Source organism: Garra rufa, chromosome 5, assembly GCF_049309525.1.
Source record: "Garra rufa chromosome 5, GarRuf1.0, whole genome shotgun sequence".
In the NCBI taxonomy this organism is placed as follows: Eukaryota; Metazoa; Chordata; class Actinopteri; order Cypriniformes; family Cyprinidae; genus Garra; species Garra rufa.
In genome coordinates, this window is record NC_133365.1 from 34006281 (window position 1) to 34029710 (window position 23430).

Sequence of the window (23430 nt, forward strand, 5' to 3'; positions counted from 1 at the left end):
TCAAATGACACATCCAAGATCAAATCATCGCGCTAACTATGAGCTCGCTATTCCGGTTCTCTGAACGCACCTGTTGTTGATGATTAGTTTAGCTGGATGAAGTTATTTGAGATCACTGGGTGGCTTAAAAGGGGGTACGTATCGATAGTAGAAACATTGATGGGCAACTCTTTGATTGGTCGGCGAACATGACGAAGGAGCGCGCTCAGTATTTTTCTGCAGCAGAGCAAGAACTCTTGATTGAGGGATTTCAGGAGTTTCAGAGTTTAATTAAAATGCAAGGGAAAACTGCAAAGGCTGGAAAAGCAAGGAGAGAGGGCTGGCAAAAAGTAGTGAACAAATTAAATGCGTTAATGCTGCCCATGTTACATGTTTTTCCCTTGATATGTTATTTTATTTATATATATATTTTTTTTTATACACTACCGTTCAAAAGTTTGGGGTCAGAAAGACTTGTAATAGTCTTTAAAGAAGTCTCTTCGACTCATCAAGACTGCATTTATTTGATTAAAAATACAGAAAAAAACAGTAATATTGCAAATTGTTTTTACAATATAAAATAATGTGGTTTTTTTTTACATTAAAATAGAATTTATTCCTGTGATGAAAAGCTGAATTTTCATCAGCTGTTACTCCAGTCTTCAGTGTCACATGATCCTTCAGAAATCATTCTAATATGCTGATTTATTATTAGAATGATCAATGTTGAATAATATCAACAGTTGTGCTGCAAATATTTTTTGGAACCTATGATTTATTTTATTTTTTTCAGGATTCTTTCATGAATAACAAGTTTAAAAAGTACTGTGTTTATTTAAAATATATATTTTTTATAACAATGTAAATTATTTAATATTAACTTTTAATATTTTTTTTTATTATTGAACTAATACATCCTTGGTGAATAAAAGTATTAATTTCTTTAAAAAATAAAAATAAAAAAAGTACTAACCCCAAACTTTTGAACGGTAGTATACATATATATATATGATGAGTGTGTGTGTGTGTGTGTGTGTGTGTGTGTGTGTACCTGGTATTCATCACGTTGTGGGGACCAAATGTCCCCACAAGGATAGGAATACCAGTAGATTTTGACCTTGTGGGGACATTTCTCAGGTCCCCATGAGGAAACAGGCTTATAAATCATGCACAATGAGTTTTTTTGAGGAAGTAAAAGTGTGCACAATCTCCTGTGAGGGCTAGGTTTAGGTGTAGGGTAGGTGTAGGGCGATAGAAAGGATGGTTTGTACAGTATAAAAACCATTACGCCTATGGAATGTCCCCATAAAACATGTAAACCAGTGTGTGTGTGTGTGTGTGTGTGTGTGTGTGTAGCTGTGGTCATCATTCGTGTGTGAATCGTCGTAATTATTTTCTACACTTTCTTGCAAAATACTTTTCTTTTCCCACGTGAGTCAGTCCGTGTCAGTCGTGCTCTTTAACCAATCAGATGTAACCTCGCCATTTCAACCAATCATAACCTGTCAGGAGCGCAGCCTAAATCCTGTTTACATGAGATAAACCTGCTCCCGAGCAGGTTTAAGCTTACAGACCTGTTACTATGACAGCAAGTCCCGGATGAGCTTCGAAGAACCGAACGATCCAAGATAACGCAAAATCGTCAACAATCAAATCCAGCTAACTTAGTTAGCGAGGTACGAAGAACGGACCCCTGGAGTGTTTGTAAGAAAGTGTCTGGTCAAATCAACTTCACCTATTTACGATCATTCTGGTGGCATGTGAAGGCAGCATCAGTAAAAACAGGCAGAGACAATGGTGTCAAGAGTGCCAAAGAGCTCCTTTAGAAGGGCAATTTGGAAAACAAACGTGTGATACTTATTTTGTCTGGAGCTGATGTACGCACAAGAAGCGTTGGTATTGATTCCTAAACATATAGGGGACTTTACTGATTTTTTTTTCCTGGGACATTTCCTTCGAAAGTTGCTTTTAACCACAGTGTCCTCAGCGGCTCAGATGGAGGGAGTCCACGGAGACTCATATGTTTCTTGGTGCATCCCAAAGCACAACACTTGTATTGCCTCTTTGACACTGACATTGTAACACTGTGACACTGTATCTCCAGTAATGGCGGACTGCTGCTTCTCACTCAGGGCTGTGTCTCTGTTAACAGGGCAGAGATCGTCACAAATGGATGGGACTTTTTCCCTCAATGACGTCATTTTAGGGAGAAATCTGGAATGGCATATTCTGAGAGACTGTTTATGATTTAAAGTGGAATTTTACTATAATAGGCTTTTTTTTTTTAGCGCTGCAGCCACACAACTGTGTTGAAACAGCTCATAAAAGTGATTTTTTTTTGCATAATAGGTCCCCTTTAAGATTAAATTACACACAAAAATTAACATGACATTATACAAATGCACTGAAATAAATGGATTGTTCTCAAAACATGTAAAACATCAGCTTTTTCCTTGGCTATAAAAAAACATATAATTTACAAATACAATATGTGTGAATTGACAGCTATGAATTTGAATAAGAAATTGCTTACTGTTGCATCAAACACAGACACAGCTTGTAATGGCATAAAGATGCTGAATCAAATGACTTCAGATGTCAAAACAGACTGGTGATAAAAATTTAAAGTCCGTTAGGTAAAACACATGCAGCTTTGGCATGAATAACAGCACCACTGCAATAAAAATAGGGAAGAATGCTGATTGCCACCACGGCGCTCGTTCAAACAGACGGAGCAGTGAAATCCAATGCCTTGACAGACAAAGAAACATCATTACACACTAAGTATCAATAGAGCAGATATACATTTCGTCCAGTGGTTGCCAACCACTAACAAACCCAAATACAAACTGCATTCTGAAAATAAACCCAAAAAACAGCAACACATGACTGAACTACTCTATAAGCAGCTACTAAAAAAAAGAAGAAGAAGAAGAAGAAGAAGCTCAATAATAAGCTGACTTGACAGCACTGATCCTTGAGCGACTGCATGTTCAATCCAGTCCATCAATTTTACGCTTCTATTTGGCATGCTATTTATTTTTGAATAAATATTATAGACAAAATTCACTTATTGAATTTAATTGACTATGAATGTGCATGCAGAGCACACCAACATTTTCAAATCAGTACAGACTGCCACCTGCCACCATGTACAATTTGGCAATTCATCTTTGTCACATTTTAGTTTGGGGATTAATTCTCACTATTAATCAACTATGACTTTTGCCTCAGTAAACTTCTCATTTGCTGCTTATTAATAGCCAGTTGTTAAGTTTAGTTATGGGGTCAAATTGAGGGATCTAAACTGATCATGCAAAATATTTATTTTATTTTATTTTATTTTATTATTTTTTTGTTATTGTATTTTTTATATTTGTTATTTTATTTTTATTATTATTATTTATCTATTTTTTATCTATTTTTTTTTTTTTTAAACATGCACACTAAAATGAATTTTTTTTGTGATTGTATTTTATTTTATTTTTGTTATTTTTTATGTATTATTATTAATGTTATCATTATTTATTTTTTATATTTGAATTTTATTTTATATTTGTTATTGTATTTTATTTTAATTTTATTTTTTTATTATTATTTTTATATATTTTTTCTTATATTTGTTATTTTACTTTATTTTATTTTAAACATGCAGACTAAAATGAATTTTGGTTTGCCTGTATGCATATTACCAGGAAACCAATTTGGGTTGCAACCACTGGCTATAGCTTAATTTTTCACAAAATGTTTTAATGTTTTAACTAAGCTTGGATGGCACTCGAGGTTGAAAACCCAGAGGAGCTTGATGAAGCAACTGGTCTGATCACATGTGTCCCTCAAAGAGAAGCCATCTTGTTCCTGAGCCAGATGTGACTGTTATGTGGTGTCTGTGACACACACTCATCTACACTGTTTCTTTGTCAAACCTTTTTTGTCATCTCACCTCTTCATAACCTCACTTTCTTCTTTTGGTGTTTTTTCAAAGCAAAGCTCAGTCTTTGTTTTCTCTCTTTTATCGTATCCTATTAGCTATCTCTCTAACTTGCGCTCCCCTCGATCTAATATCGCAGGCAGATGCTTGAGAGCCCCGAGAGAGTTTCTGTAAAATAAAAGCCTTAATGAATCGCCCGACTGCCTCGATGCTTAGCGCCGGCCACATCTGTAGCCTCTCTCTCAGCGACTCTCATTTCCTAAAAGGTAACACTTATTATCTGCAAGACAAAAAAAGGCTAAACTGTTTCATACCAAAATGTTTGTGAGATTTAGACTATCAGGCATAAAAGCAAACATTCAAAATGAGGGTTTTAAATGAAAGGATTTTAAATGAAATTCAGTACTTATATATTAGAAAAAATAAGGTATGATTAATGTAGGTTTAAAAAAAAGGGGGGCTGAAATGTCTAGTGATCATTGGCTGTCCAAGTAAATTTTTCTTAATTTTTATTAAAAACAGACACATGTCAGATCAGGACTTGAAGCTATAGGTCGCCTTTTCTAAAATATACTACTGGGCTGTTCAGCCATCCATACCAATTAAAAAAGCTTTAATTAAAAAAAATATAATAATAATAATAATAATAATAATAATAATAATAATAATAATAAATTACTGTATTACTGATGACCCTCAAAACATATAAATAAATAAATAAAAATAAAAAAGGTAAAATAAATAAATAAATATTTATTAGTATTATTACATGTTTAATAAAATAAAATAAAATAAAATAAAATAAAGTAAAATAATGCCCCCTGATCAAAGGAATGATTTTTGGTTTTGCTTTTAATTGCATGCTTTCAAAAAAAATAAATAATAAAAAAAAAAAAAGTACAAAAGCAGTCACTGGGGCGGCACCCTTTTAAAAGGTACACATTTGTATCTTATTTACCCCTAAAAGGCACATGTAACTACAAACTACTACTGGACCACAAAACCAGTCTTAAGTAGTACAGGTATATTTGTAGAAATAGCCAAAAATACAGTTGTATAGGTCAAAATTATTGATATCGATATAAAACTATAGCCAAAAATCATCAGGATATTAAGTAAAGTCACGTTCTATGAAGATATTTTGTACATTTCTTACCGCAAATATATCAAAACTTAATTTTTGATTAGTAATATGCATTGCTAAGAACTTAATTTGGACAACTTTAAAGGCGATTTTCTCAATATTTAGATTTTTTTGCACACTGTAAAAAAACAACAAAAAAAAAACAAAAAAAAACTATTTGTTGAGTCAACTTAAAATAATGTGTTACCCTGCTGCCTTAGAGATTTGAGTTGGTTCAACCAACTTTGTACAACTTAACATTTCAAGTTGACTAAACTTATTTTAAGTTGACTAAACTTAAAATTTTAAAACAGCCAGGTAACAAATTATTTTAAGTTGAATAAAGTTGTAAAGTTGAATTTTAAATTGTTTTTTACAGAGCACCCTCGGATTCCAGATTTTCAAATAGTTGTATCTCGGCCAAATATTGTCCAAACTTATTTATTATTTAAAAAATTGACCCGTATGACTGGTTTTTGGTCCAGGGTCACATATTAGTACTTTATTGATACATATTTGTAAGTTTCAAAACAGGTAGCGTGCCAGTGACAGCCTTTGTACCTTTTTTCTGAGAGTGTAGCTTTAATTAACAGTGAATAGATTTATTTCTGAATATGAAACACAATTATCCAATTTTTAGTTTCAGTAAATAAATCATAGTACCAATGATATGAGCATTGTTATTTAACAGCTAATTACTTAGATGCTGAGTTGATGATTCTGCAAGGGTCGAGGCTCTGAGTCGAGCGTTTTGCTCTTTGCCCCTTGCGGGGAAGCAATCACAAACTAATTAGCAATTAATGTGTATCCTCGCTGTCCTCTAGCCCAATGAGGGGTGGCTTTCACAGGAGAAGACAACTACGTTCCCCATTATAAATTACCATCATGTTGATTGATGTGTTCTCAGAAGTTTTGTCATTGATGGTTGTTTTTCTTTTTCTTTTTTTTTCTGTTTATTTCATTACGTTAAGCACAGTTATGGGTTTAATGGAAGTTTGGAGGAACAGGTGATGGGGCTAATTAGTCATTAGCAAAGAGTCTCAGGTCCCAAATGACAAGTGCATGCTTTACAAGGTCATAATTTGATTAAAGTGCCTGCGAGTGATAGGAGAGACAACCACGGCATGATTAACTTGTCTCTGGATGCTGCGTGGACGGAGAGCAGTGTAACTTCATCATGTGTGTTCAACACATGTGCTTGTACTTATATAGAGGTGACTAAAGAACTTCTCAGCAAACTACAAGTGAATTCATCAGGTGAAAGGGTTTAATTTTCCCAAAACATGAAATTCCCCCCCCCCCCTTGAACCTTCTGTAATAGTTGCATATGAGTCCCTCAGTTGTCCTCAGTGTGAAAAGATAGATCTCAAAATCATACAGTCATTATTGGAAAGGATTTAAATACACAAAAATGCTCAAAAACCCAAAAATAATTGTGGGACCTGAAGGATTTTTCTGAAGAACAGCGGGCAGTTTAACTATTCAGGACAAACAAGGGACTGATGGACAACTATTAAACAAAAAAACACAGCTGTGGATCATTTAGTATTGAGAATCAAGTGTACTATCTTATTCAGGTCAGAACAAAATGAAAGAATAACTTGCCTTTTGTATGATCCCTCATATTTAGTATGATCAATATTTCGCAGTTTCTGCGATAATTTAGCGCATTCAAAATATATGAACTTTAAATGCAATAGTGAATTATACACCAAAATTATAATCACATACTTACATGTGCTTAACTATGGACAAATCAAAATTAGTGCACTTCTTTAAAAATGTAAGAAATTATTTCATGTTTAGTTTATTTAATAATTTAAAATGTACCTTAAAATAAAACTTTTAATTAAATTTTTTTACAAAGTTGACTTTTTAAGTCAGGTTTAAGTTCTAAGTACACTTATAAGGCTTTTATTTTATTAATATTATCTGCATGTGCACTTTAAAAGTACTAAAATATAATAAAAGTATATATTTTAAAAATATAAGTATAAATATACTTAGAAGATTTAAAGTACACTACAAATGCTCATACTCGCTCATAATCAAGCACACTTCTTTTTTCACAAAGGTATATTGTTAATGTGTCTGGATGAGCTTTGCTTTTAACGTGATGTTATTCAAGAGATGCATCCTTCTCTTCACAAGTAATACTATACATTTTTCTTTGGTGTCAGGTGAAGTAGCCTTGAGGCCCCAACACTAATCACTGTCAATGTCTTCCCTTCATCTGCTGAAGTGCAGCAGCTCTGCTCTACGCAGGTTGCCAAAACGCTGAAGAGAGTTTCTCTCACTGAGGGACCGGAGTGAATGCTGGCAGACTGGTGAATACGAGCGGGCCCTGATGTATGACTGCCGTCTGATCGATAAACAGCCCGCCTTCTCTCTGCTGACCTCCCTTGTTCCTCTCTCTCAACCAACCCTTTCATGCCAAACTTTTCGACTTAAACTGTCAAAGCACTTGGATGAAATTTACTCGCCAGCTTTTGGACAGAAACGAATGCTAAGTGTGCAGTCAGTACTGAAGCCATCTCTGCGCTTTGAGAAGCATCTCTATGGCTGAAGCCCAGTTTCTTTCATAGTATGTATTGCATGGTATGCAAACTTTCAGTAATAATTAAATTATAAATTGTTTAATTATAAATTATTGTGATTAAAGGGATAGATGCCCCAGGGCATCTAAGATGTAAGTGACTTTGTTTCTTCAGCAGAACACAAACAAAGATTTTTAACTCAAACCGTAGCAGTCTGTCAGTCATGTAATGGCAGTCAATGGGACCCACGGCTTTGAGAGTTAAAAAAAAAACATACACAGACAAAAACAAATTAAACCCTGCGGCTCGTGAAGATACATTGAGGTCTTAACACACAAAACAATCGGTCTGTGCAAGAAACTGAACAGTATTTATATATGTTTTGCCTCTGATCCACCGCAATGTCCAAATGTCCTGAGCACGTTCACAATAAACAAATTTTTTTTTTAAAAATTAAAAAGCAAATGTTTCTGTAAATTTATTTTTAAAACTGTTCTATTATAAAATTATATATTTTTTATAAAGGGTGATATACTGCATAGTAAAAAATACTGTAAATCATTATATCATAATTAATTCAAAAAAAGTAAATCACAGAAAGTATGAATGTATGTTTTTATGTAGTTATTGCATTATTTTTGTCATCAATATAGTAAAATCATAGCCTTAACAGATTATTAGACATATAAAAACTATCTATAATTTATAAGATTTTTCCTCTTGTTATTTTGAGGAGCATCGTCAAAGTCCACATGAAATCACTCGCAGTGCAGTTTTTCTTTCCTGTTTTAATGTATTTCCTGTTAAAACAGGATGTTGAGGCAGAAGTTCATAAAAAAGCTATTATATAGCAAATTACATTATAAAGATGATATTTCTAAATTGTAGAAATAAATAAGTAAATAAAAGTTAAAAGAGCAAATTATAAAATTTCATGTTAAAGCCAATGTGTTACTTGCTATTTTATTGTAATTAATTGTGAAGTTACATAGCTGTTTCTGATTTTTTTTTTTTTTTTTCATTTGAGAATTTAAAGGATTTTTCTCCATATAGTGAACTTCAATTGTGCTTAACTGCTTAAACGCAGTTCCAATGCAGCTTCAAATGAATCTAAACAATTCCAGCCAAGAAATAATTGTCTTACCTAGCGAAACGGTTGCTAATTTTCTTCGATTTTGAAGTTGGAGGAAAAAATTAGATGGGAGTTTTCGACATACCCTAACTGTATTGAACTGGAGTGCACAGAGTATGCATAAATTGTATTTTTTTTTATATATATATATATATTTTTTTTTTAAATAATCCTTTAATTTACAACAAGTTTCACTCAGTTTTCACAACTTGCTATTAAATTTCACTAAATATTACAAACAATCGACCAGTAATACGCTGAATAAAAATTTTGAAGCACACTCTTAAAAATAAAGGTGCTTCACGATGCCATAGAAGAACCTTTTTGTCTAAATGGTTCCATAAAGAACCTTTAACATCTGAAGAATCGTTCTGTTTCACAAAAGGTTCTTTGTGGCAAATAAGGTTCTTCAGATTATAAAAAGGTAAGCAAGAAATGGTTCTTCAAAAGAACCTTTGACTTAATGGTTCTTTGTGGAACCAAAAATGGTTCTTCTATGGCATCGCTTGAAGAACCTTTTGAAGCACCTTTATTTTTAAGAATGCAGAAAGACTTCTTGTACAACATTCTTCAATTATCTTTGCTAATTCCAAAATGTTCACAAAGTGCTCAACTTTCAGAAATGTAGCTTTCAGCATCACAGAATATGAGCCGATATAAAACCTAAGCACTGAACTCTAGAGACAGGTGAAAGAAAATGTCTCATTTGTATATGCTGAGCGACACGGTCTCTGTGCCCAACTCACTTTACGGCGGGTGAGTGATGAGCCGTATAGAGACGTCCTCATCCATTTTTAATCGATTCAGTGTATAGTTGCATCTGAGAAGTGAGGTCAGTCGAGACGGGTCACGGCACTTTCACACATGCAGACGCGCCAGTCAGACATCGGTATACCACAGGCAACCTGCATTTCATTAGCGCTCCCAAATCTGCGGCTCCTTCCCCTTGTGTGGCATGTAAATTTAGGATCCTCAAATTTGCAAATCACCTCTCTCCAAGTGATTGTGGGTAATTTAAGGAAATGTGCCAATCGATCTAAGAGGAGGTATTTTTAGGTGGCAGTCCCACTGAAGAACAGGGGGTCTCTCTCTCTCTTTTTTCGTCTCTCTGGCAGCTTCTCATTTATATTCACGCTTCTCTGTAGGACGCAATGGCTCCTTGTGGATGTCACTCGGTGCCACTTTAACAGATGAATATATCTGCAATGAGCTATGGCGCTAAAGCACTCAAACAGATGTAGAGCCGGCATTTTAATTTCCTCACACACACGTACAGACGTGCACACCTCGCGCACATACATCACACGACGAGGCAGAAATACGTGCCGTACACACGAGAGATATGGACGCAAACAGACTTATTGCTGTAAAGCATAAATCTGAGCCTCGTCATGCATGGACAGGCCTGTTTTGATCTTATCTTATGAATACCGCTGAATATATGGCCTGCTTTTTTAGATCTGATTTTTATGTGGAAATGTGTCATGTTTGTGACGGGCTTAACGTAATGGCTGCTCTCTCAGTCTAAATAGAGCAAAGCTATCGTATCATATTTGCGGCTTTCTGAGTCTGAATGCCTACTGTATATTATAGAAGAGACCAGGGTTTTCTTGTCACACTCCATTTAATATTTAATGCTATAATTTAGCATCACTTGCTCACCAATGGATCCAATGCAGTGAATGGGTGCCATCAGAATGAGAGTCCTAACAGCTAATAAAAACATCCACAAGTAATCCACACCACTTCAGTCCATTAATTAACTTCTTGTGAAAAGGTGCACATTTGTAATACACAAATCCATCATTAAAGTGTCACTTCTACACTCTTAAAAATAAAGGTGCTTCACGATGCCATAGAGAAGAACCTTTTTGTCTAAATGGCTCCATAAAGACCTTTTAACATCTGAAGAACCTTTCTGTTTTACAAAAGGTTATTTGTGGCAAAGAAGGTTCTTCAGATTATAAAAAAGGTAAGAAAGAGATGGTTCTTTAAAGAACCTATGACTGAATGGTTCTTTGTGGAACCAAAAATGCTTCTTCTATATGGCATCGCTTGAAGAACCTTTTAAAGCACCTTTATTTTTAATAAATAATATTTTTATTTTTATCCATAATATTGCTTTCTAAACAAGGTCTAAACCAGTGGTTCTCAACCTTTTTTTGCAGTGGGCCGTACTATGCCCAAGTTCAAGTCTCACGGGCCGCATATTATTTACATATGTTGTCATCAACGCTCACTAACCAGATATTATGCATCTAAAATGATTACAATTAGATGTATTATTATCATTAGAGAGCATAATTCTACTTACCATTAATGGGACACCTGATGTTGTCGGGAGCCGACCAATTTGGTGAAATTCGGCTCAAAAGGAGTAACAGCACAATGAAGTTGTGACTGTAAGTTGTAGTCTGTAAGACGCGCACGGAAACTGTGTAATTGCATCAGTTCATAGTTGCGTCAGTTCTGCGCATATATAAAAACATGATCACCAAAATGATTTTATGTGACAAAAATATGTTTCAAAGTTTGTTTAATACATTTATTTGTTTAATACATTTTAGAAAATGAATTGTAAAACCATTTATTATTATTTTATTTATTTTTAATTTATTTATTTATTTTTACGTGGACTGTAAAAAATGGCTGTGAAATCTACAGTTATTTACTGTAGATTTCACAGTAACATTACTGTATAATATTTTTACAGTAGAATATTGTAAAGTTTACAGTAAGACCATAAAAATCACAGTAGTCCAAGCATTACAGTTGAAATCACAGTAGTCAAATCATTACTGTAAAAAAATCACAATTTAGCCACTATAGTACTGTAAATAGTAAAGTAAACTACTGTATTTTCCTTTTTTTTATCATATCTTTCTTTGTACCCCTTTCACATGGACTGCCCCAGATTATTGTTGTTCAGAATTCATTACCAGAATATGATATAAATACTCGATGGTGAGCTTTAAGTAAAAGTGTAATATTAATAAATTAAAATGTGTCATGTAACTTGTACTCTGATGCACCTGCTGCAGGAGCTTTCTATTCCATACAATATATATATATTTTTTAAGAATTCACATAAGATTCCAAGAATATTTTTTGTTTGTTTGTTTTGTGACTGTAAATGGGTGTTTGGGTGTAAATGGGTGTTAACAGGGCAATAAGATATTTGATAAGCCTTATCAGCATCGCAGGCCGCATTTGCATTTGTGACGGGCCGCAGGTTGAGAACCACTGGTCTAAACAAATATTCTGGTGGATTTTGATGTGAAAAGACAACAGGGGATGGATTTTTTTCATGGGGTGAAGTGTTATTATGGATTATTTTGGCCAGAAATTGTTTAAAGTCAAAAAGCTTTAATGATGGATTTGTTTCTGAAAAACCTTGCAGATTTTTGCCTCACAAGATGTTAATTGATGGACTGGAGTGGTTTGGATTACTTGTGGATTATTGTGATGTTATTATCAGCTGTTTAGACTCATTCTGACGGCATCCATTCACTGCAGAGGATCCATTGGTGAGCAATTTCTCCAAATCTGTTCCTATGAAGAAACAAACTCATCTACATTTTGCACAGCCTTAGGCAATTTCAGCAAACTTTCAGATTTTGAATGAACCATTCCTTTAATTCACAATGGATTATAATTCCCATAGTTAATAATGCATTATGTGTCTCATATCTGGTTATAATCACAGATAGGTGTAGGTTTCCGCATTCTCTATTTTTGACTTAAGGCTATAATGAATATTTGTTCTGTGCAATAGAAGAAGAGCAGAAATGGAGGTAATTATCTTGATTATTGATTCTATTAGAGCCCAAATAGTTCCAGTAGTTGCTCATCAAGGCAATAATTTCCTTTGTTTAATGTTGTAATGTTGTTTTCAATGGTTTATTTCTGATCATTTGCAATAACTGCAAATGGGATGTTGATAATACTGATATTAATCAAAATGTTAATATCTCATGCACAAAAGATGAGTTTAGTGACTCAGTGCTAAAAACTCCCATCTTTGATCAAAGGGGGGAGTTTAAATTTAAGAACCTCTGACTCAGTTTAAAGCTCAGTCGAGCTTGAGTGTAACAGAGACCCTCTTCTCAATAAACATCCTTAATATTAAGGCAAAAATCTCTATTCAGCACTCTGGACTATGTATTCTATGAAACATCTGAATGGCCAGGGGCACTCATGAGAGACGACTGGAGAGCTTAACTTAATCCTGGAAATGCAATTAATATTCTACATACCTGTGTAATTATCAGAGCACTAAAATGCAAATATATAACAGACAGGCAATCCACATTCCTCCAATTCAATCTATCATTCAAGATGCATGCAAAAGACAAAGTTCAAGAAAAAGCAGAAATGGACAAGCACCCCTTTTTTCACAGAATGCTCTCAATGGTGTTGTAAAGAAAAACTGGAGCACAAAGAAAGAAAAAAACACTCAAGAATCTCTCTCTATCCACTGACCAGCCAAAGGCACACAACTATTTTTCCCTCTCCCTGAACGCAATCATTTCAGAATTGATTTTCATGGCTGAGGGAGAAATAATAGGAATTCTTCTAATGTAGAAAATGTATGTGTTCCTTTTGGTTAACCAGTACAAACCATATTTCAGTCTTGTCAGAGAGGCTAGAGAAGAAATCTCTCATCCCAAGCCGGGGCTTTTTCTCCTTTGGTATGAGACAACTCATCATTTTCCCAAATCAATCATATCAACTCTTCGAGCAGGAAAAGGGCCAGTGCTTTTACAGGTGCTACACTTTCATATGTAGGTCAGCATAAAACAGTGATGGTAGCAGGTGATGATACCATGGTATTCTGATTTATACCATGGAACCGACATGGTAAAAGCATGGTATTGCTAAGGTATTATTAAAAAAAAAAAAAAAAAAAAAAACATCCAAATGTCCTCAAAGAACCACAAGATGCAAGACAAACATGTGCGGTCCTCGATATGTCATTGAACATCTGAAACAAATGTTTATTCTAGTAAATTTGCTACATAGATATACATTGCAGAAATAAGTAAGTTTCAGTCTGTTTACTGTAGCTGAGATTATTGATCAAACGGTGTCTACTGTGAACACAGTCTAGGTTTCATTATTGAACTATCCACTCACTGGTCTATTATCAATGGATAGGTGTCATAGGTTATTAATGATCAATCTTTTGAGCGAATGAGACTATTGATTGGTGTTAGAAACTGATACTTTTGAGTTTTCCAGGTTTCTTTATTATTTAGCTTCAGCCAAACTTTTATTCACTTGCACATATGTTGTTCCAAACTTGCATAGCTTTCTTTCTTTTTCATAAATAAAAGTTTTTTTTAAAAAAATGTTTGTTTTATGAATGTCAGCAGGCTCCAAAACAACAATGGACCTTTTGACCTTCATTGTATGGAAACTGAGAGATTTTTTAAATATAAAGCCATACAAGTGTGAAATGACATGAGGGTGAGCAAATTTACATTTTCATTTTTTTTGGCAAACTATATCTTTAGGGGTAAGACACACAGGCTTGACTGCTAACCTGTATATAGAACTACTAATTAACTGTGACATTAAGTTGCTATTTACATTTAATTACATACATTGTCTTTGCCTCGGGCTGTTTGTCAAAGAAAATCTAGGCCCAGAAGCAGAATATCTTGTGTTGATCACATTTCATAACATAAGCATGTCTGCTACCGCAGCTTTCGGCTCGTGATCTCCAAACGATATTATCCCTGAGGCACTATAGGATGACATAAAAAAATGCCATAATTTGCACACGATTAACAATTAAAGTGCAAAGTTTTAATCAGCAGAATGTGTTACTGTGTTTACTGGCGCCAGGGACTTCAGGATTCCTTTAGCAGTCCAATTAGCGTTCGGTTTGCTTTTCTAGATACAAGCACACATTAGCCCTTCATTACTCGCTGGATCTTTCATTGAGCAACAGAAAACTCATTGGGCTCATTGGGAAAACGTGCCTGTGGCGACATTTCTGCAAAATTATATTGTGTTGCCTCTTGCATATTTCATTAAATGTCTAGTGAGTTGTGCTGGAAGTGTGTTCAGTTTTATCCAGATGAACGTGAATCTGCCAACAGTTTATTACACTGGTTGTTGTACGTATAGTCAGATTTTGGCAAACATAAGATGAAAACATTTATTGAAGCAACCATGCTGTTTTACCTTGTTTCTATAAGTCTTTGAGCTCTTTTATTGTAATTATTTTTATTATGGGAGTGCAATGCTGTACCGGGTGTGCTACCAAGCAAGTTTACAATCAGAAAAGGCAAACATATGGAGCTGGTTATGTGATGGAAACATCAAAATGTATTAGTTTACAAATCATGCTCTGTGGTAAAAGTGTTCTGAGGTCGTAACTAGTGTTAATATTGTTAACGAAATCTATGACGTAAATATTAGTGGACAATTTTTTTTCCATGACCAAGACAAGATGAAGACTAGACAGCACAGACATAATTAAACTGTGACTATATCAACATGAAACATCTATGACTAAAAGGAGAGACTAAATTGTAGTTAAAAAAAAATAAAAATTGAATATATAAATATATAAAATCTCTATATTTTCGTAAGCAATAAACGGGAAAAATAAATATAAACATATTCCTGAGACACTATGGGATGACAAAAAATTATGCCATAATTTGCACACAATTAACAATTATACAAAATGTTTTACTGTATTTACTGATGCCAGGGACTGCTAAAAGCATGTTCAGTTTTATCCAAAACACATGAACATGAATCTGGCAGTGTTTTATAATATTGGTTGTATGTATCGTGGCGGTTTGAAATGGTGAGTGGTGCTAAAAGGTTAATGCTCTATTGCATTAAAAATAATAAAATAACAATGTAAACCGTACTTTAAATGTAATCGATAGGTTATACAAAAGCAAAGTTAAGATGAAAATGTTTTTGATCTAGCAGCCATGCAATTTTAGCTTGCTTAGTCTTTGAGAACTTTTATATTGTTTTTCGTGTTTCACAGGATTCAATCCTGAGAGTTTTGTAATGCTGTACCGGGTGCGCTATCGAGCAAGTTTACCATGTTAGAGCTCCATTAAAAGCCGTATGGAGCCGTTTATGTAATGAAAACTTAAAATGTGTTAGTTTACTAATCATTCAGTGTGATAAAAGTGTTCTGAGGTCATAACTAGTGTTAATTTTGTTGACGAAAACTATGACAAAAATATTTGCTGACAAACATTTTTCCATGAATAAGACAAGATGAAAACTAGACAGCACAGACATCATTAAAATGTGACTATATCAACATGCCAAAAAAAGAGAGAGAAACTAAAATGTACTTCAAAAAATGAAAACTATATTTTTTAAATGTTTCTATATTTTCTTGAACTAAAAAAAAAAGAAGAGAAAAATCTAAAAATATTACTGAGGCATGACAGGCTGACATAAAAGTATGCCATAATATGCACATGATTAACAATTATACAGACTGTGTTTATTGACGTCAGGGACTTTTCTTTAGCAATCCAATTAGTGTTCAGTTTGCCTTTCTAGATACAAGCACAAACTGGCCCTTCATCGGCAAAAATAATTCTGCAAAATTATATTGCATTACTTTTTGTGTAGCTTCTATGGCTTTAAAGTGAAATGGTCGCTGAGTGGTGGTAAAAGCATGTTCGATTCCATCCAAAACACATGAACATGAATCTGGCGATGTTTTATTACATTGGTTGTACAGTATGTCATTTTAGCTTGCTTCTACAAGTCTTTGAGAACTTTTATATTGTTAATTATGAACAAATAAAAAATAACCGTAATAATTCTAAAAGTGTAGTTCAAAAAATAAAATCTCTATATATCCCAAATGTTTCTATATTTTCTTGAACAAAAAAAAAGAGAAAAAATATATAAAAATATCCCTGAGGCACTACAGAATGACATACAATTATGCCATAATATGCACACGATTAACAATTATACAGACTGTGTTTACTGATCGCCGGGACTTTGGCTTTTCTTTAGCAATCCAATTAGTGTTCAGTTTGCTTTTCTAGGTACAAACTAACTAGCCCTTCATCTGCAAAGATTTCTGCAAAATTATATTGCATTACTTTTTGTACATTTTGCGACTTTAAAGTGAATGTTCGCTGAGTGGTGCTAAAAGCACGTTCAGTTTCATCCAAAACACATGAACATGAATCTAACAATGTTTTATTACATTGGTTGTATGTATCATGGCAGTTCGAAATGTGTGGCGCTAAAAGGTTAATGCTCTATTGCATAAAAAAAATGTAAAGTGTACCCTATACTTAATCAACAGTGTAAACAAAAGCAAAGGTCAGATGAAAATGCTTTTGCTCAAGCAAACATGTAATTTTAGCTTGCTTCTACAAGTCTTTTATATCGTAGTCTTGCATATTGTGTTTCACAGGACTCAAAACTGAGCGCTCTGCAATGCTGTACCGGGTGCACTACAGAGCAAGTTTACTATGTTAGAAAAGCCATACATATGGAGCTGGTTATGTGATGAAAACTTTAAAATGTGTTAGTTTACAAGTGTGTTGAGGTCATAACATAGTATTGTGCAAGAAAGCGTGAAAATAAGTCTATATTAATTAATAAGCTGCCCTGGTATTCATAATTAGTTTGAAATGGATTAAATGTTGTTGATGTTTTACTGCCCTTAGTGTTCATGTCAGCTGGAAATTGTAGTGAATTGTATGTATGGGTAAGTTTACAGGCAGACTGATTTTTTAAAACTCGTCGGCCACACAAATGGTTAAAACGAAAAGGTATAGCAGATAAAACGCTACAGAGCCCTTTCCAGCAGCCCAATGACAGATTGAGGGAAGCAGTGACTGAATCTGAGAGGGAGGGGAAATGAGACATTGTTGGCATCAGGGCGCCAAGTTGGATGACAACTGCGCCCTTTATCTGACAAGCGCCCCAAAAATCCCTTTTGGATTCAAAATGGGAGCCGTTATCAAATTGTGAAAAGCTGTAGTCTGAAAATATATCATATACAAGCAGCCAGCTGCTAAAAGGACACAGATGCTAGGCCCTGTCTGCTTCTTTCTCCCTCCACTTATTTTTACTTCATCTTGAGCGTTGGAAAAATATCACAACGGTTCACGAGTATAACCCCGAAAGGTTACTGCCACAGTTATTCTTTCTTAAAGTCTTTTGCGAAACTTCTGAAATGTATGTGCTCAGCCGCCGAGCCGATACTGACAAGTGACAGCTGCCATAATTGTTCAGCTCCTCTGAGATAGTTCCTTAAGCTAGCATATTTGGGTAACAGTCTTATCTTCACCATGTCTTGAAGTCTAATAGCCTCCTGCATTTGCTTTTCCTCATTGAGAGGCTGGAAGCTTTCTGCCTTTGAGCTGTCAGGGTTGTCCTCCTTTCAGAAGTTCAAAAGTTCAGTGAGTTGTTGGAGATCAATACAGTGCTCCGAGCTAGTAAATAAATGCAGACCACGGTTATTATATAGTCACCGTTAGATAATATTCAGAGGACCAAAATCATTCAACTGCCCCAGATATCTTTGTTGTTGAGTAAAAAAAAGAGAGAGAGAGAGAGAGATTTGCCACACAAAAGCCGAATTTTGCTTACCACAATGCTAAGGAGCGTCTGTCGCCGGTACTAAAACATTTATTTTCTCACGACAGGCTTTTTGTTGTTCGGGGGCTCACAAGGCACAGCGTGGAAACTGAATGCTGCCTCATCTAAATTTCAAATTGAGATCAATTATTCATTTATGACTAATGCTGACTAATTATGGCCTCTTTTCTTGCCAAGGTTTGAAAATAAGGAATGTGAAAATATTGCTGTTGACTCTTAAACGTGTAAGGAAATTCTGCACTCTGAACTCTGCTGAACAAACACACTGCTTTTACTTCACACACCTTACTTAATAGCATATGTTTGGACACAAACAAAACAAGACTGTATCAGACTCGTACAGTATCTCACAAAAGTGAGTACACCCCTCTCTCATTTCAGCAACCATTTTAGTATATCTTTTAAAGGGACAATACTATAGAAATGAAACTTGGAGTAGGCAATGTGCAGCTTTTTAGAATAGGCAATGTGAAGCTTGTATAACAGTATAGATTTACTGTCAAAATTGTCAAAATAGCTGGCAACAAGTGAACTTGTCCAAAGTGTCAATATTTTTTGTTAGCACCATTGTTAACTAGAACTACCTTAATCATCCTGGACATGGAATTGACCAGAGCTGAGCAGGTTGTTGCTGGGATTCTCTTTCAATCCTCAGAGAGTTGCTGGACGTTAGACACATCGTGCTTCTCTACCTTATGCTTGGGGATGCCCCACAGGTGCTTAATAGGGTTCAGGTCTGGAGACATACTTGGCCACCCCATCACCTTCAGCTTCAGCTTCCTCAGCATGGCAGTTGTCATCTTGGTGGTGTGTTTGGGGTCGTTATCATGTTGGAAAACTGCCATTCGGCCTAGTTTCTGGAGGGAAGGCATCATGTTCTGCTTCAGAATGTACTGTACATAATGGAATCCATGTTTCCCTCAATGAACTGCAGCTCTCCAGTACCAGTAGCACTCATGCAGCCCCAGACCATGATCCTACCAAAACTTGACTGTAGGCAAGACACAGTTTTCTAGGCACTCCTTACCAGGGCATCGCCACACATACTGGACACCATCTAAACCAAAAAAGTTAACCTTACAGGTTCATCAGACTACAGGACATGGTTCCAGTATTTCATGCTCTTGGACAGGTTGTCTTCAGCAAACTGTTTGTAGGCTTTCTTGTGAGCCAGCTTCAGATGAAGCTTCCTTCTGGGACGACTCCTATGCAAACTGACTTGTTGCAGTGTGCGTATGGTCTGAGCACTGACAAGCTGACCCTCTTCTTCTGCAACCTTTAAAGCAATGCTGGCAGCACTCATGCATATGTTTTTTAAAGCCAGGTTCTGCACCTGACGCACAGAACGAGTGCTCAACTTCGTTGATCGACCCTTGCTAGGCCTGTTCTGAATGGAAGCCATCTTGGAAAACCTCTGTCTGACCCTGACCACTGTAGTGTAACTTGGTTTCAGGGTGTTACTGAACCTCTAATAGCCTTGGCCATCTTTGTGGAGAGCAACAATTCTAATTCTAAAATCCTCAGAGAGTTATTTGCCATGAGATGCCATGTTGAACATCCAGTGGTCAGTATGAGAAAATTGTACTTAAAGCACCAAATTTTAACTGCTCCAATACAAGATACACAGATTTGTATGGTCCTGTCAAGCAGACAAAACATGAACATGATGAATAGGACATGTGGCTTTGCATGCTTAAAATGTTATGTGTACTCACTTTTGTTGCCAGCTATTTTGACAATAATGGCTGTATGTTGAGTTATTTTCAGGGGACAGTAAATGTATAGTGCTATACAAGTTGCACACTGACTATAAAATATATCCAAGTTTCATTTCTATAGTATTGTCCCTTAAAAAGATAGACTAAAACGGTTGCTGAAATGTGAGGGGTGTACTCACTTTTGTGAGATACTGTAAGAGCTGTTGGCTCATGAGGACCCAAGTTTGAATCTGATCTGGGTTGTGTCACAATTCCATTCCCCTGCTACTTAGGAAATTGTGATCACGATCTCTGCTTCTCTCAATTTATTAAGCATAATCATCTGCAATATTTACCGACTGGTTATTTATCCTGAAAGTGTTTCATTGCAATTTGGCATTTGCATTATCTTGCATTGGCAACAAGCCTCTGCAAGCTTTAATGGTTGTGGTTGCCAGATGTCAAGAGTTTAAATCCCCCAATCAGAGGTTTTTAATTGAATCAATAAATTTTCTGCCAAAAGGTTTACTTAGGGTATGTTTACATGATAACGATGTACTACAAAATGAAGAAGTTTCACAAACAGATGCCAGTGTTGTCGAAACAATCCCCATTCACATCCACAAAAACAACTGCAAATGCTATATTATGCCAGGCCAGTAGTTTGTGATGTCACTTTGTAAAGAAACTTGCGCATACTTATACACATAATACGCAGAGATGATAGCGGTATCTTTTATTAAAACTTGTTGTTTTAAGGCCCCAAATTGCCATTGTCATGTTAATGACCTGCCAAAACACATAAACCAGTTTTACGTGTTGAGTAAACAACCCATTAATCTTCCCAACCTGGCAAACTTGTGCAGACATACATACATGACTGGCCCATTGATTTTGGAATTCATATTTGTTGTGTTAAATCTGATTTGTTGTCTTTTAATTCAACTACATATACACATACAGTGCTGCTTGAAAGTTTTTTAATTGTCTTTATTTCTGCATAAATATGACCCAAAACATCGTCAGATTTTCATATATGTCCTGAAAGTAGACAAAGAGAACCCAATCAAACAAGTGAGAGAAAAAAAATTCCTTGTCATTTATTTATTTAGAAAATTGATCCAGTGTTCCATATCTGTGCATTGCAAAAGTATGAGAATCTTTGCTTTTAGTATCTAGTGTGATATTTTGGTTTCATCCATTCATTAAACCTTTCTCCAATAGTCCTCTGGCTTTTCCACATGATCATTAGCAAGCAATTTTATTTTTGGAGAGTAGTGGCTTTCTTCTTGCAACTCTGCCATGCGCACCATGGCTGCTCAGTGTTCTCCTGATGGTGGACTCATGAACATTAACATTAACATTAGCCAATGTGAGAAAGATCTTTAGTTGCTTAGATGTTACTTAGAAGTTACCCTGGGAACTTTTGCAACCTCACAGACTATTACACATTCTGCATAGAAGTGATCTTTGTTGGTCAGCCACTTTTCAGGAAGGTAACAGTGGTCTTACATTTCCTCCATTTGTACACAATCTGTCTAACTGTGGATTTGTGGAGTCCAAACTCTTTAGAGATGGTTTTGTAACATTTTCTAGCCTGATAAGAAACATCAACTCTTTTTCTGAGGTCCTCAGTAGTCTCCTTTGTGTGTGACATGATTTACTTCCACACACGATCAGACTTTGATAGATCCCTGTTCTTTGAAAAAAAAAAAAGCTCACAGACTGACATTTGATAGTCATTGCACAGACTAAAAACACATCTGCACAGATGGACTCTAATTTCACCTTTAAATTAACTGCTAATCCAAGAGATTCACATACTTTTGCAATGCACAGATATGTAACACTGGATCATTTTTTTCTCAATAAATACAAAGAAAATATTTTTTCTCTCACTTGGCTCGCTTTGTCTACTTTCAGGACTTGATATGAAAATCTGATGATGTTTTGGATCATGTTTATGCAGAAATATAGAAAATTCTAAAGGGTTCACAAACTTTCAAGCAGCAATGTATATATTTATTTGCTATAAATTCTATTTTATTTAAATAGCCCAAACTCTTTCTGCTATTTGTTTGTTTGCAAAATCCGTTGAGGTAATCAAACTGTTTGAGATTTAATGAGAGCTCTGTGTCTTTTTATACTTTGTTGTCCTTGGATGAGGATCATTAACTCAAGTTTATACAGATTATACTATCTTGCATATGTAATGCATTTCATTCTTTACAAAAAAGTTGTTACGTGATCTATATATAGACTTTCCGCAATCTAGAACGCAATATAATGAAGTCTGCAGGTAGGCAGATGGCTCAGAGTGATCGAGAATGACGTACCGCTGTCAAACGGGCAGGGCCCTGGAGTCCATCTCCATCTGTAAGAGAAAAAAAGAACAAAAAATGAACTATGTACAACAGGGGCTTGAAAAACGAGTCGTCTGGACAGCGTGCTCCCCTGCCCGCTCCCTTAATTGCTCTCTTCTCTCTCTGGACTGAAACTCATCCTCCCATTCCTCTGCTGGAGGAAGTACAGCAGTGAGACGGTGCCCTAAGGCCCTTTCTGCTGTCCTCTTTACGTCACAGTACCTCCACAGAGAAAGAAAGGAAGTGTGTTTCCTGATGAAAGACAAAATGTGGCTCTGTGCCCACTTCACTAAATGCCAACTGCTACATACTGTTAGCAGAATGGTAGGAGGTCTGTAGATATGCCTGCACCAACCTTCTAGACACGCTGTTCTTGTTGAAAAACTAGGATTGTTCATTCAACATGTGAATGTAGTGATTAACTACAACAACAACAACAACAACAAAATAATAATAATGTTCTGCAATACTATGATAAAGTATATGATACTATGATGAGTATCATATTTGATACATCACATATTATGATTTATGGTTTTATTCAGAGGCATAGACTGAGCAAAAATTTGCAATTTGATGCAGTTCCTGATATTTATATGGGCAAAAATGTAACAGTATAATAGACTACTTACATACAATGCACATAAATCAGTTCTATATATAAACAATATAAGATTAATAATTAAGACTACAACATTAAAATCAAAAATTTCGAAATTAAAATCAAGTCGAAATTATGAGAAAAAAGTCGAAATAGTTTAACAATAAAGTCAAAATTACGAGGATGAAGTCGAAATATTAGGAGAATAAAGTCGAAATATTTTGACAAAGTCGAAATATTTTTACAATAAAGTCACAATTATGAGAATAAAGTCGAAATGTTTTGTGAATAAAGTCAAAATTACTAGAATAAAGTCGAAGTGTTTCGAGAATAAATTAAAAATATTTAGCAAATGAAGTCAAATTTACAAGGATAAAGTCAAAATATTATGAGAATAAAGTCAAAATATTTAGAGAATAAAGTTGCAATATTACATGAAGTTGAAA

The 23430-nt window shown here is 35.1% G+C and overlaps 1 protein-coding gene across 1 annotated transcript in view; it reads right to left on the bottom strand.

Moving 5' to 3' along the window:
• Window positions 1-22361: 22361 nt before the first annotated feature.
• Window positions 22362-23430, bottom strand: part of ruvbl2 (RuvB-like AAA ATPase 2) — a 33205-nt gene continuing 32136 nt past the window's right edge. The window contains exon 11 of the mRNA XM_073840059.1: window positions 22362-22394. Coding sequence (XP_073696160.1) covers window positions 22362-22394 — 33 coding nt within the window. The remainder of the gene's footprint in view (window positions 22395-23430) is intronic.